This window comes from Bombina bombina, chromosome 2 (assembly GCF_027579735.1).
Source record: "Bombina bombina isolate aBomBom1 chromosome 2, aBomBom1.pri, whole genome shotgun sequence".
Taxonomy (NCBI): Eukaryota; Metazoa; Chordata; class Amphibia; order Anura; family Bombinatoridae; genus Bombina; species Bombina bombina.
The window spans coordinates 178,799,912-178,816,431 of NC_069500.1; the positions used below are offsets into that span (position 1 = coordinate 178,799,912).

Below are 16,520 nucleotides of genomic sequence, written 5' to 3' on the forward strand. Positions count from 1 at the left end.
CTTTGAAGGCAGCTATCAAGCTCTCTATGGCAGAAAAACTAGCTGCTAATCTTAGCACCAGAGTACCTTAAATACACATAAGGTGGATTCTTGCATTAGGAGGTTTCTTCCTTAAAAATGGCAGTTTGCACCTTACAGAGTGATTGAATCTCTTAGCTACACTTTCCATGAACACCTCAAATATAAGCTTCAACTGCAAAGATCAAATCCTAGCTAGGAAACTGTGCATCCGATAAATAAGCTGGAAGTGTAGATGGTCCCCAATTCAGAGTGTCTACCTGCAGCACAGCTTTACTGAAAAACTGGCTGGTTGCGCAATCGTGATGCATCTCCCAGACTCCTGTGAAGTTCATTTGGGTATAACAGTTTATGGGTACTGTAAGTATTAGGGGATAATTTACAAGTTTCTATATTCAAAATTAAACTGGAGGTGGGAGCTTCTCACAGACGCTTTCAGCTGCTTCAGCATTTGGCTCCACCCCACCCCCTTGGCTAAAACTCTTAACTAACTAGGCTTATTTAGAGGTGGAAAAGTCTCCCCAAAAACACATTACAGCCCATTCTACCGGATCAGTTTCCACTTCATGGGCAGTAACATGGAGATCCTTACAGAATGTACTGTATTCTACCCTTTTTTTATGTTCTTCTGAAGCAGCTTTTGGTAGGAAAGTCCTCCAGACAGCAGTGTCTGGAAATTTGGTGACTGCCTCATGGGCTCCACAGCTTGGGTATTAGTTCCCAGGAGTAGTGGCTTGTGGACTTTCACCACATTTATGAAAGAAAACATAATTTTATGTTTACCTGATAAATTTAAATTAAGTTCTTTCATTGTAGAGAGTTCATGAGATCCACCCTTTTTTTAATTTTTTATGATTAATTTTTTTGCGGCAGTTCTAGTTTGCACCTCATTTTCCATGCTTTTTCATTTCCTACTTTTCTAATTCTCCTTGCTTGGCTCTGTCAGACTAGCATACCAGAGATGTTGGAGGGTATAAATGTTCTTGGAGTTGAATTCCCAGGAATAATGGCTCATAGACTTTAATCACCATGAAAGAAATTGATTTATCAGGTAAGCATAAATTATGGGGGGGTGATTTTCTTTTATTTTAATTACAAAATTTTACTTTGTATTTGTTTCAAAAAGTAATTCATGTCTGATTTAAAACATCAAGCAAGCTAAACTCCGCTCCTCTCCACCTCATAATTCTTACTTTGCATTAATTAAATTTCACACATAACCGTAGGGTGACCATATTGCCACTTTTAATAGGGACACATATGAAAAATACATATGTCAGGGTTCTTATACAAAACATTTCATTAAACAGCCCTGAAAACCGCCCTGACATATGTATTTTTCTTATGTGTCCCTTTTTAAAGCGGCAATATGGTCACCCTATGACATAAGCCTAATGAAAAATACCCAAAATGCTTCTGTTACTTTGGGTCACTTGCTATTAAAAAAAAAAAAAAGAGTTTCACGCTTACAACTGAACTGGATCTGTGTGCAGTTTCTATTTGTGTCTTTATGCCGTATTTTCTAATAACCATTATTCAATCATTATTTGCTTATTTCTGTCGTCCTCTATTCCATGTCTGTATCTTCTATGGAAGTTTTTTTGTTCTTTCTTTCATGTAATTGGCAAGAGTCCATGAGCTAGTGACGTATGGGATATACAATCCTACTAGGAGGGGCAAAAATTCCAAAACCTCAAAATGCCTATAAATACACCCATCACCACACCCACAATTCAGTTTTACCAACGGTTGCCTCCCTATGGAGGTGGTGAAATAAGTTTGAGCTTGATTTTCTTCTGTGATATGCGCTTCTCAGCATTTTGAAGCCCGATTCCTCTCAGAGTACAGTGTTTGTCAGAGGGATGTGAAGAGAGTATCACCTATTGATTCTATGGTTTTCCTCACAGGAAATCTTTTCAAAGGTTCTCTGTTATCGGTCGTAGAGATTCATCTCCTACCTCCCTTTTCAGATCAACGATATACTCTCATATTCCATTACCTCTACTGTTACTGTTTCAGTACTGGTTTGGCTGTCTGCTATATGTGGATGATTGTCTTTCGGTAAGTATGTTTTCATTACTTAAGACACTCTCCGCTATGGTTTGGCACTTTATGTATTAATATAAAGTTTTAAATATATGTATTGTACTTATATTTGCCATTAGTCAGGTTTATGTATATTTCCTTTTTGTAGACTATCAGTTTCAAAATTGGGAAAACCTATTTAGGAAGTTATTTTTTTTCTTACCTGGGGTATAGTCTTTTCTTCAATTGACTGCTTTTTCATTAATTTTCGTGGGCAAAATTAGGCTTGCGAGGTCGCAAAATGCTGTTATTTATTGTGTCATTTCTGGCGCAAGAATTTTTTTGGAGTGAAGGTACGTTCGGTGACGCAAATTCGTCATTTCCGGTGTCTTAGTTGACGCCAGGTTTCCTTGCACAAGGTTGCGTCTGCCATGACGCGAGTTGTCATTTCCGGATGTTAGCGCCAAAAAATTTAATTTTGCGTTGTGCGTCATACTAAGCGCCAAATAATTTAATTATTTAAACCCCACTTCCTATATGCCTCTTACCTTTTTTATGCTTGAAGCATGTGCAGATGCAATTATAAATGTTAATTTTGTTCCTACTTTCCGTGTACAGTGTGTGGTCATAGTTGTGGCGGATGTGCAGGATTATTAACATTTCATTAGAGTTTATTGTAAAATTATAATTGTCTTTTGATAATTCCAGCACAACCTGATCACAAAATGACTATACCTTTTAACAATTTTGTTAGTGTCAAAAAACACTAGAAGAAAAAATATTTTGGGGCTATCCATCGAAAATATATGATGCAGTACATTTTCGTGTTCAATTTTGTAATTATGTATCAGTCAGTTTTTAATGAACACTATGCTAGTTTTAATCACTGTTACTTATTTAGCATTCATATATGCTTAACACACCTCTGTTTATGTGTTGTTCCCTAGGAGATGGTTTTCTAGAATTTTGGTTGGTTATAGGTCCCTATATAGGGGTGTGTTTTGCAAACATCAAGTTATCCTATGATTAAGTGCCATTTGGCACGAAACATGCCAGGATTTAACCTCCTCCTCCCTCTGTTTGTTTATTTTGCCATTTTTTTGTGCTAGGTTTTAAACTGTGCAATAAAGATTTTTTCTTTTATTCAAAGTATCGTTGTTGGAGTGCTACCTCTATCTATTTTTTTGTATATTCATTCCTTGTTAAAAGAGGTGTTAATTACTTTGGATATTGAGGAATATAGTCCTCTTGATACTAAAACTAGTAAACGTTTAAATTCTGTTTATAAACTTCCTGTGGTTACTCGAGACGTTTTTTCCAGTTCTTGATGCTATTTCTGATATGATTTCAAAGGAATGGGATAGGCCTGGTACTTCTTTATTCCTTCTAGGTTTAAAAAGTTGTATCCTTTGCCAGCAGCTAGATTGGAGTTTTTTGGAATTTTTTTTTTTTGATGGGGCTATCTCTACTCTTGCCAAAGGTACTACTATTACTATGGAAGATAGTACTTCTTTTAAGGATCCTTTAGATGGGAAACTTGAATCTTATCTAAGGAAAGCTTATTTATTTTCTGGCTATATTCTTAGGCCTGCTATATCTATGGCTGATGTTGCAGCTGCATCAACTTCTTGGTTGGAAAGCTTGGTCGCTTGCTTCAACATGCTAATCATTTTATCTGTGATGCTATTTTTGATATCATCAAAATTGATGTTAAATCTATGTATTTAGCTATTTTAGCTAGAAGAGCTTTGTGGCTCAAATATTGGAATGCTGATATGGTATCTAAGTATAGATTACTATCTCTTTCTTTCCAAGGTAACAATTTATTTGGTTCTCAGTTGGATTCAATTATTTCAACTGTCACTGGGGAAGGGAGTTTTTTTTGCCTCAGGATAAAAGATCTAAGGGTAAATCTAAAGATTCTAATAGTTGTTGTTCTTTTCGACAGAATAAGGAACAGAAAGCCAATCCTTCCCCCAAAGAATCTAGTTTCAATTGGAAACCTTGAAGTTGGAATAAATGCAAGCCTTTTAAGAAACCAAAGCCAGCCCCCAAGTCTGCATGAAGGTGCGGCCCTCATTCCAGTTCAGCTGGTTGGGGGCAGATTAAAATGTTTCCAAAACATTTGCGCAGATTCTGTCCAAAATCAGTGGATTCAGAGTATTGTCTCTCAAGGGTATTGAATAAGATTCAGAGTAAGACTTCCTGTAAGAAGATTTTTTTTCTATCACATGTTCCAGCAAATCCAGTGAACGCTCAGGCTTTTCTGAAGTGTGTTTCAGATCTAGAGCTTTCAGGGCTAATCATACCAGTTCCGTTTCAGGATCAGGGTCTGGGGTTTTATTCAAATCTATTCATTGTCCCAAAGAAAGACAATTAATTCAGGCCAACTTTCAAAATGGTGACTAAGGACTATTCTGCTTTTTGTTCAGCAAGGTTATTATATGTCCACTATAGACTTACATGATGCATATCTTCCTATTCCGATTCATCCAGACCACTATCAATTTCTGAGATTCTCTTTTCTAGACCAGCATTACCAATTTGTCGCTCCTCAATTTGGCCTAGCGACAACTCCAAGATTTTTTTTGAAGGTTCTTGGTGCCCTACTCTCTGTAATCAGAGAACAGGGTATTGCGGTGTTTCCTTATTTGGACGATATCTTGGTACTAGCTCAGTCTTTACATTCTGACGAATCTCACACGAATCAACTAGTGTTGTTTCTTCAAAGACATGGTTGGAGGATTAATTTACCGAAAAGTTCCTTGATTCCTCAGACTAGGGTCACCTTTTTAGGTTTCCAGATAGATTCAGTGTCCATGACTCTGTCTCTAACAGACAAGAGACGAATGAAACTAGTTTCAGCTTGTCAAAACCTTCAGTCTCAATCATTCCCTTCAGTGGCTATGTGCATGGAAGTTTTAGGTCTCATGACTGCAGCATTGGAAGCGATCCCCTTTGCTCGTTTTCATATGAGACCTCTTCAGCTTTGTATGTTGAATCAAAAGTGCAGGGATTACACAAAGATATCACAATTAATATCCTTAAATCCCAATGTTCGACTCTCTCTGACTTGGTGGTTAGATCACCATTGTATAGTTCAAGGAGCCTCTTTTGTTTGTCCAACCTGGACTGTGATCACAACAGATGCAAGTCTTTCAGGTTGGGGAGCTGTTTGGGGATCTCTGACAGCACAAGGGGTTTGGAAATCTCAAGAGGTGAGGTTACCAATCAATATTTTAGAACTCTGCTATTTTCATTGCTCTTCAGGTTTGGCCTCTGTTGAAGAGAGAACCATTCATTTGTTTTCATACAGACAATATCACAACTGTGGCATATGTCAATCATCAGGGTGGGACTCACAGTCCCCTAGCTATGAAAGAAGTATCTTGAATACTTTCTTGGGCAGAATCCAGCTCTTGTCTAATTTCTGCGGTACATCTCCCAGGTGTAGACAATTGGGAAGCGGATTATCTCAGCCGTCAGACTTTACATGTGGGGGAGTGGTCTCTCCATCCAGATGTGTTTTCTCAGATTGTTCAGATGTGGGGTCTTCCAGAAATAGATCTGATGGCTTCCCATCTAAACAATTAACTTCCCAGGTACTTGTCCAGGTCCAGGGATCATCAGGCGTATGGATGCATTAGCAGTTCCTTGGTTTTACCAACCTGCTTGTATCTTCTCATCTCTAGTTCTTCTTCCAAGAGTGATCCCCAAGATCATCATGGAACAATTGTTTGTGTTTCTGGTAGCACCAGCATGGCCTCACAGGTTCTGGTATGCAGATCTTGTCTGGATGTCCAGTTGCCAACCTTGGCCACTTCCTTTAAGACCAGACCTTCTGTCTCAAGGACCGTTTTTCCATCAGGATCTCATATCGTTAGATATGCAGAAAAGATATTAACTGATGTATAAAGTATGCGGTATACTGGGTAAAAATGTCCCAAAAATTATAACATGTGCTTGTATGCTTTTTACGGAGCAACCTAGTAACAGTTAAGTTCTGACCTGCTGTGAGTCATATATATATATATATATATATATATATATATATATATATATATATATTTATATATATATATATATATATATATATATATATATATATATATATATATATATATATTTTATATATATATATATATATATTTTATATATATATATATATATATTTTATATATATATATATTTTATATATATATATATTTTATATATATATATATTTTATATATATATATATTTTATATATATATATATTTTATATATATATATATTTTATATATATATATATTTTATATATATAATTTATATTTTATATATATATATATATATATATAAAAATGCAGAAAAAAACATCAAGGCTGTATTGCGGTTCCCTGTCGTGACAAGTAGTCACAATGAAGACGTCTGTGAAGTATGCCTGAGCTCGGTGGATATATGGAAAACAATGTGGTTAAACAGAGGTGGGTACTCACTGGATCCTTTGCAGCATCTGATTGGAGGGGTAAACAGGTAATTCTCCGGTGTCTTAAACCAAACGGCACTGCCACCGCTGCACCTCTGGAAGACCGGTGAATCCTTAGACATCCACTCCTTGCGTCCGCTCTCTGGCGTAGCTGTACTTCCTGTCAAGCCACTGCGTTGATACCAGCCAATCCGTGCTCGTCTGAGACGTAGCTCCACCGCTCGGCCAATCCTTCTGAGGAAACTCCGAAATCCAAGCAATTATATGTATATGCAACAGTTTTGTTAGCCCGGTTCTCCACAGTGTTTAAACAAATTAACACATGTTACTTGTTTGTAATTAATGACAACCAATAGATACTCACTACTGCTTTTAAATATTGGCGGTTTTCTATTAGAAAATTATGTCTATGAGTAAGGTCATGGGCCGAAACATGTCAGACTTTTCGCTTTGAGTACTGTCAATACTTTTAAATTGACCAATAAATTGGACTTTTTGCTTTTAAGACCACATTTGGCTTTATCATTTATATATATATATATATATATATATATATATATCAGCGCTGCGGAATCTGTTGGCGCTCTACAAATACCTGATAATAATATTAATATCTCAAATCGTTAAATTTGAAGGTATGGGAATTGAACGCTTAGTGCTTAGTCAGAGGTTTCTCTGACTCAGTGATTGATACTATGTTACAGGCTTGTAAATCTGTTTCTAGGAAGATTTATTATCGAGTTTGGAAGACTTATATTTCATGGTGTTCTTCTCATAAATTCTCCTGGCATTCTTTTAGATTTCCTAGAATGTTAGTTTCTTCAGGATGGTTTAAATAAAGGTTTGTCTGCAAGTTCCTTGAAGGGACAAATCTCTGCTCTTTCTGTTTTATTTCACAGAAAGATTGCTAAGCTTCCTGATTTTCACTGTTTTGTGCAGGCTTTGGTCCATATCAAGCCTTTCATTAAATCAATCTCTCCTCCTTGGAGTCTTAATTTGGTTTTGAAGGCTTTACAGGCTCCTCCTTTTGAGCCTATGCATTCTTTGGATATTAAACTACTTTCTTGGAAAGTGTTGTTCCTTTTGGCTATCTCTTCTGTTAGAAGAGTTTCCAAATTATCTGCTTTTTCTTGTATGTCTCCATTTCTGATTTTTCGTCAGGATAAGGCAGTTTTGCGGACTTCATTTAAACTTCATTTAAAAACTTTTTACCTAAAGTTGTGAATTCTAACAACATTAAAAGGGAAATTGTTGTTCCCTCTTTGTGTCCTAATCCTAAGAATTCTTGGAGAGATCCTTACATTCTCTGGATGTTGTAAGAGCTTTGAAATATTATGTTGAAGATTCTAAAGATTTCAGGAAGACTTCTCGTCTATTTGATGTCTTTTCTGGTTCTAGGAAACGTCAGAAAGCTTCTGCCATTTCCTTGGCATCCTGGTTAAAGCTTTTGATTCATCAGGCTTATTTGGGACGGGTCAGGCCCCCGCCTCAGAGAATCACAGCTCATTCTACTAGATCAGTTTCCACTTCGTGGGCTTTTAAGAATGAAGCTTTAGATGATCAGATTTGCAAAGCAGCAACTTGGTCTTTCTTTGCATACATTTACTAAATTCTACCGTTTTTATGTATTACCTCTTCAGAAGCAGTTTTTGGTAGAAAAGTTCTTCAGGCAGCTGTTTCAGTTTGATTCCTCTGCTTATGTTTTAAGTTTTTTTTTCTTTTCAATTATGAGAAACTTATTTTTTTGGATGTGGATTTAATTTTTTCAGCGGAAAATGGCTGTTTTTATTTTTATACCTCCCTCTCTAGTGACTCTTCTGTGGAGTACCACACCTTGGGTATTACTATCCCATACATCACTAGCTCATGGACTCTTGCCAATTACATGAAAGAAAACGTAATTTATGTAAGAACTTACCTGATAAATTCATTTCTTCCATATTGGCAAGAGTCCATGAGACCCACCCTTTTTATGGTGGTTATGTTTTTTTTGTATAAAGCACAATTATATTTCCAGTTCCTTTTTGATGCTTTTTACTCCTTTCTCTATCACCCACTACTTGGCTATTCGTTTAAACTGAATTGTGGGTGTGGTGAGGGGTGTATTTATAGGCATTTTGAGGTTTGGGAAAACTTTGCCCCTCCTGGTAGGATTGTATAGCCCATATGTCATTAGCTCATGGACTCTTGCAATTTGAAAGAAATGAATTCATCAGGTAAGTTCTTACATAAAATATGTTTTTTAAAAATGTATATAATTATATAATAATGCTACTCTTATGGACCTTGGGTATTCATATACATACATTTTTAAAAGTAAACCAGATAGATAAGTGCTACATATTGTATTAGTCATTTCTTCTAAGATGAATTCTTGAGATTTACCAAGCCTTTTCTCTGTGTGAGCCAAATATTATTTTTGACATAGTAAACTTGATTTGTTTATCGCAGGTTCCCTAACTGTTAACCTAAATAGCTACCCACTGAAATAAAGTGCTAGATTTATCAAGCTACCGCAGACAGGGGCGTACATTTTGCGCCACTGTCCGCCGCAGCTCGCCTCTGGCAGACAGAATTCCGCTATTTTGCCACTCGCATGCAATGCTGCCCCCCTGCTCGTGCACCGCCAATCGAGCCCGGGCAGGAGCTGTCAATCTCCCCGGTTGGGTGAGACCCGGGAGATTGAAATTCTCCACCTAAGAGGTGTAGAAGAGGATAGGAAGCAGCGGTCTGATACATGCAGTCAAAGAGCAGGAGAAGGCTTGATAAATTGAGCCCCAAACCAATGTTTATATATCCTTGGATTAATTAGATTTTTTTTAAGTAGCCAATTTAGAATACTTAACACTAGCCCATTATTTTGTATTTGATCAAGTACTTTAAATGTTCCATTTGTACTTGTTTGTTCAGCTTTGCTTTCTCACACTAGTTTTTTATATTGCAATTTGTGTGTTTTTTCTTTCATGTGTGTTTGATGATCATATATATGCGTTTATTATTGTGACCACTTCTGTTTTTTAATCTGTTTTGCTGTGAAGTATACATTTCATAGCTATTTGTTGTATGACGTTTATGCTTTGGAGTCATTTTAGTTTGTGTATTTTTGTGCATCCTGCTATTAAGTTATAGCAAAACTATGATCATTTTATGCTATTCTAATTACAGCCCTATGTATTTCTTAGTTTGCAGAAAAATTTCAGGAATTCAAAGAAGCTGCTCGATTAGCAAAGGAGAAATCTCAAGAGAAGATGGAACTAACTAGTACGCCTTCACAGGTAATTGTTATATATGTGATACATCTCGGCTTTTTGCAGTCGTATATATTACACATCACTACGTGTGTGTGCATCTGTTAAGGATGAGTATTTTTAAGCATATTTGTAAAAATTGGACAATTATTGTTTGCTTTTGTTTGTTCAAAATGAAAACTGGATATAAGACCGACCAGCAATAATGTTTTTTAAATGTTGATTTTCATAGAGAGCAACATAAGACTTTTGGAATTAATAATTAAAAGAAATATAAGAACCCTTCATTTAAATGTTTAAATTAAAAATAATTGTATTATTCCTCCATATAAATTTCTATAGCAAAATGAGTGTCAAGGGTAGAGTTACCACCCAGCCGATATTTTATTGACATGACCGGTATTTTTAAGGTTCAGATCAAAGTTGAAAATAAAGGTTAAATATAGAAATGAAGATGCTGTCATGGTCAAACTTTAAAATCACTCCTAGCAGCTTTAGTTCCTGATTTATGCTGCATAATTATTTATGTAAATGTATGCTAATGAGTATGGGCGGTATTTTTTTTAAAGAAAAAAGGCAACCAAAATCCTGCCTGGTTAGAGAGATATAGTGACCTAGATCCTATTTTATCCTTGCTCCATTGTCATGAAAATATGGTCCTTATAGAGATATCAAAGCAATACCTATAAATAAACTAATGTATGTTATGCACTTGCTGTCTGTAGTGTGTACATTATAATAAAAAGAGCTTTTTAGAGGTTTAGTTTGACATTTTGATAAGTTTTCATATTATCAATCTCTATATGTGATTGTACAGGACCACAATTGACTAACGTTAATACAATTTTTATTTTAGCTGATGTTTCTCAGACCTAGATACATACATATGATTATGACAGCAAGGTATAGATTATTAAACCCATTTGGTATAATTACCACATGGTGTTAAAATAAGACTTCTGCAGGGTAGCAATAATCTGGAATAATGCTAATAATAAACATACGCAATTTTACAGTTATTAGTGTACACATTATTAAATGGACATTTCTTAAGTAGTAATAATGTCCCATTGTACGCTAGATTTTTTATTTTATTTTTGCATAAATGTTTTGTAGAGGATCCATTTATATATCCCATCTGGGTGTGTGTTTGTAAAAATGTACAGTTTTGCTTATTTTTTTAATAACATTATGCTGATTTTCAGACTCCTAACCAAGCCCCAAAGTTTTAGACGCATACTAATTATAAACAGACTTCAGAATGCTTCTGTTTGTATAATGGGTCTTTTCATATGCAGGGGAGGGGGGAGTTTCTGCTATCAGTCAGCCTCTTTCAGTGGATGTCCCAGTCTAATCTTATCAACAGTGCTAAATTGGGAGCTTCTAAGTAACCCTTTAAAGGTTTTATACTGTATTTTTATATTTTTATCTGTGCATATTATTCTTTATAGTAGTGTCTATTACATCTCTAAGGTACAAATATCAGTATCCAAATCTAATTTACTTGAACAAGGACTCTCATTCTGTCCAAACCTAAGGGTGACTTTTTTGAAGTGAATCGTTTTTTCAGGACTTTGAAATTGAAATTGATGTTTTCTATTATCAATGCATATGACAAACCAGATGTATCCACTATTTCTAAGGGGAGTGAAAGTAACAGGTTAAGTTTAAAGGTATTAGAACTTAAGACCCGTAGTAAGTTTATGCCACAAAATTACGATCATAGTATAGACACGTTTACAGAACTTGTTATGAAAGACATAAATACGTTAAAGACTAAATATGACAACGGTAATAACACAGTAAGATATGGTCATTTGAACCTTGGCAAAGAGGAACTAAAAGCTATTAAATCTTTGCAAGACAAACAAATTTATCTTGAAACCTGCTGACAAGGGCAGAGCCACTGTCCTATTGGACAAAGAGTATTAGATTACTGAAATTAAGTCGCAGTTATCGGATAACAATGTTTATTGCCTTTTGTCTCATAATCCAATTTTTGACATCCAAAGAGAAATTAAACATAAGGTTTTGGGTGCAGTAAAAATTTGTATAATTGATAAAAAAAGAAATGTCCTTTTTGATATGTGGTCATGCTAAAACTCCAGTCAATATACACGTTGCCCAAGGTACATAAAAATCTCCAAGCTCCTCCTGGTCATCCGATTGTGTCCAGCATAGGCTATGTCTGTTCCAACATTTCCATATACTTAGATAAGATTTTAAGACCATTCATCACTCTCTCTAACCTCTTTCATAAAGGACACTTGTGATTTTCTGTGTAAATTGGAGACCCTTCCTGTCACTACTGATAAAAAGATACTCTTTACACTCGATGTTTCGAGTTTGTACACCTCTATTACCCATTCAGCAGGCATAGGTGCAGTTAAGAGAGTACTGTATCAGTTTAGTGACATGAATTCTTGCCAAATTGAATTTATTCTGGATCTTCTAGAGATCGTTTTGAGATGCAACTATTTTCTTTTCCAAGATGAGTACTACTTACAGTTGCAGGGTGCGGTGATGGGATCCAATGTCGCCCCTACATACGCCAATATATTCAATATATATATGATTTATGAAAGTGCAAGCGGACATGATGCGATGCAGCGTATCATGTCCGCCGCACATCGATAAATGCTAATAGCATACGCTAAGCAGCATTTATTCATTGCACAAGCAGTTCAGCAGAACTGCTTGTGTGATGACGCCCAATGCAGATTTGCGGGGTGTCAATCAACCCAATCGTATAGGATCGGGCGGATAAATGTTTGCAGCCTCAGAGCAGGCGGACAAGTTATGAAGCAGCGATCTTTATACAGCTGCTTCATAACTGCTATTTCCGGCGAGTCTTAAGGCTCACGTGGAAACAGGCATCAATCTCCATTCCGAGCTTGATAATTCGGCCCCATGGTCAGCAGTTATTATTTTTTATTATTATATACAGGTAGCCCTCAGTTTACGCCGGGGTTAGGTTCCAGAAGGAATGGTTGTAAATCGAAACCGTTGTAAATTGAAACCCAGTTTATAATGTAACTCAATGGGAAGTGAGGGAGTTAGGTTCCAGGCCCCTCTCAAAATTGTCATAACTAACACTGAATACATTATTTTTAAAGCTTTGAAATGAAGACTTTAAATGCTAAACAGCATTATAAACCTAATAAAATAATCACACAACACAGAATATATAATTAAACTAAGTTAAATGAACAAAAACAGTTGCTAAACAGCATTATAAACCTAATAAAATAATCACACAACACAGACTTCACCTGCATTTTTCTGCAAACAGTTCTTTCTATGCATTCCAATCTGGACTGATTTATAGACAGGAAGATCTTATTCCTTTGAAATCTGCTCGGTAGCTCAGGTCTGGTTAAACTGATTAATTTTAGCTTGCTTGGCTTTGCTGCAACACAAGCGGACAGCTCCATCTACTGGCTATTTTAATAAATGCACTGCTTCTCAATACTTTTCAATAGCAGTCACATGACTGGAAAAAAAGGTTGTTATTCTGAAACGGTGTAAATTGAACCATTGTAAAACGAGGGCCACCTGTGTGTGTATGTATGTGTGTATATGTATATATATATATATATATATATATATATATATATATATATATATATATATTGTTTTTTTTTTTATTTACTGTAATATTTCTGTCTCACTAAATACTAAGAGCAGCCACTACTTGTTTGAAAAAGATACCAATTTCTAGGATACTTTATCTTTATCATTTTGATATCAAACTTTATTTTTTCTACTTTTTCAAAAATATTTTTTACACTATAAGTAAGATAAATATGTTCAATTTGTGTTATAACATGGCAGCTGTATGATTTCTATTTTGCAGTTGCCTTACTTTCTTATGAATGATCTCACCTGTTTTTGTGAACTATCCATTTCTGTAGTGCCTTGGGGCTAAAATCTCATTCAGAAGCTCTGCTACCTATTTCTGTGTTTCCCCATATTGCATATCATTTATCATTTGTTGGTTTAATATTGCAAATAAGACAAAACATTCTGTTCACCACATTTAATTTACTCCTCAAATTCACAAGGGTCCTGTATTAGAAAGGAATACACTATAAAGTAAGTGCAACATTGCATTTTTTCAGGCATTATTAGTCAGCTACTTTGTGAACAGATAATGCTGATATATATTTGTAAAGCCCTTTGGGAAAAACCTATATAACTAACGTACATTATTAGATGAAAAAGTGCTATTGCAGTGATATTTAGCATTGTATTTAGTAGACAAATATTTAATATATTTTATAACTTAATTGTAAACATTTAGCACCTAGGCACATAAATGTAATCATTGCAGCAATTGAGACATTTTGATAATGTTATTTGAGTGAGTATATATTTTTATGATAGTATTTCCTGAAAATTTAATATATTTATCAAAGCCTTGTATGATGTCTCTAGACTAACATGGCTACTCCAATCAACGTGACATACATAATGTGTGTGTCAGGTAAAGCCCAGTGTATTGTAGCAAACCTATTTCTGTCAAAATGTAATGTCAATATGCAAACACTTATATGCATTGCACAACCAAGCCTAAAAACATTTTTTGATTGCAATTCTTAAAATCTACTCAAAATACTGCTAAGGCTGGTCAAAAAATATGGAGGGCTTTTATTTCTTCCGGATTGGCTACAAATAAGCGAATAGTAGGTGGAGTTTGGCTATTGAAAATGAATTGTATTAAAAGTATGTTAGTTTATTTAAAAAATATAAAGACTCAGTTGATATGTTTTTCTATAGCAACACAACATATCTTGTAAATACAAGTTGTTTACTGTCCCTTTAAAACACTAAATATTAAACCATTTCCATAATTCAAACACCTAGGAAATATATCTTTTCTAACAAAATATATATTCCAATATTACATTGGAATTTAACCTGCTTTTTTATTCTCTCCATCAGTAAATCATTTTGAGCAGTTTTTTTCACAGAATTTTGTATTTAAATTTAACAACTTTGACCTAAATACCCACTTTGGCCTATTTCAAGTTTGTAAGCATGCTCATGTAAAAATCATAGTAAAGACTATTTTTTGGTTTAATAAAAGTTAAAGTTATTGATTAGATTGCATCTTTAGACTAAACAAATGTATATACAACTAAAATATATAGTCATCAGAATGTTTTTTTTTTTTATGCTACTGGAATGTTAAAATTAATAATTATGACATGAAATTATTTATTGTACATATCATGAGTTCATATAATGATCCATTAAAAAAAAACCCTGCATTCTGGAATATTAGAAATACTGAATTCATTAGTTAATGTTTTATTCTTGCCTTATCTGCCTATCTCTTCCTTCAATGAAGGTCTATGAAAATCTTGAAAATTATTTGATATGCCCGTTTCTTTTGTTTTTAATTTTTTAATTTGTTTAAAATTACATTTTCTTTCTATTATTTATTTCTTCAAGGTTTTGCTAATTAAAACTGAGGTTCTTCTAATGCGTTGGAATGGCACAGATTACTGATTTGACAGACCAATCTCTTTTTTTAACTGGTTTTTTTTTTTTTTTTTATGTTCATAGTTTAGTCTGAGACTCGGTAGCTCCCGGAAGAAAAGAAAATTCAGGGAAGAAAATCTAAAGGGACTTTGGATGCCCCTTTTAGGTGTAGATCTGTACATTACAACCCTAACCAATTATGTTATACATTCACCTGTATTCATTATAGAGTAATTAAAATTTAAGATGGGAGTATGTATATATATATATATATATATATATATATATGTATATATGTATATATATATATATATTTCAAGGACATCTGCCCATTCTCCGCAGACCATCAAACTAGATCCATTCCATCTCCTAAAAAGCAGGTGTCCAAATGGCTGAAAACAAAAACAAGCTGTCATCGCAGTTGGCATGGCTAAATCTTTCACTGAGAGAAGGAACTGAAGCCTGCTGACTCTACATTCCACTCCAATTATGTCCCTCCTGCATCAAATTGAAGTTATTTAACTAAACATTTTTTTATTGAATTTAAGCTATACAGCATAATTTATTTTTTAAAGTTATATTTACAAAATGTATCACCCTCTCAACCATTTCTAGATATTTATTCAATATATTTTTTTTTTCAATTTTGATCAATATTTTATGTATAAAAATTAAAAGTACCAGTGACAACTTTACACTTGCATAAAAATAAAAACCTAGTTAAAAAGTTAAATTGAAAGCTTTATTTACGTAAAAGTCAGAAAAGAATATGATTTTAGCATGCTAGAAAATGTATTTCACTTCATAAATGTAATTTTTATGAATGGCCAATGTAAGTGTAGTTGGAAAGCTAATAATAATAATAAACTAATAATAAGTAAATGTAAATGGCTAGTTTTCATTTTTTATATATATATATAAGGCATAATTGAAATATTGTAAATCCATCTGAATTAGAAGCATGCATTCGGATCCTTTGTTAGGATCCGACTGCTGAAGAAGGCGGCAGTTCATAGCATTTGGCTTACTTCAGAGCCAATTCTTGTGAAAACAAAATTTATGCTTACCTGATAAATTTATTTCTCTTGTGGTGTATCCAGTCCACGGATTCATCCATTACTTGTGGGATATTCTCCTTCCCAACAGGAAGCTGCAAGAGGACACCCACAGCAGAGCTGTCTATATAGCTCCTCCCCTAACTGCCACTCCCAGTCATTCGACTGAAGACAAGCAAGAGAAAGGAGAAACTATAGGGTGCAGTGGTGATTGTAGTTTAA

The 16,520-nt window shown here is 34.7% G+C and overlaps 1 protein-coding gene across 4 annotated transcripts in view; it reads left to right on the plus strand.

The window, feature by feature from the left end:
* Window positions 1–16,520, plus strand: part of HOMER1 (homer scaffold protein 1) — a 399,318-nt gene that overhangs the window by 197,425 nt on the left and 185,373 nt on the right. For all 4 annotated transcript variants that reach the window (XM_053701367.1, XM_053701365.1, XM_053701364.1 and 1 more), the window contains one exon: window positions 9,691–9,783. In XM_053701367.1, the coding sequence (XP_053557342.1) occupies window positions 9,691–9,783 (93 nt within the window). The remainder of the gene's footprint in view (window positions 1–9,690; window positions 9,784–16,520) is intronic.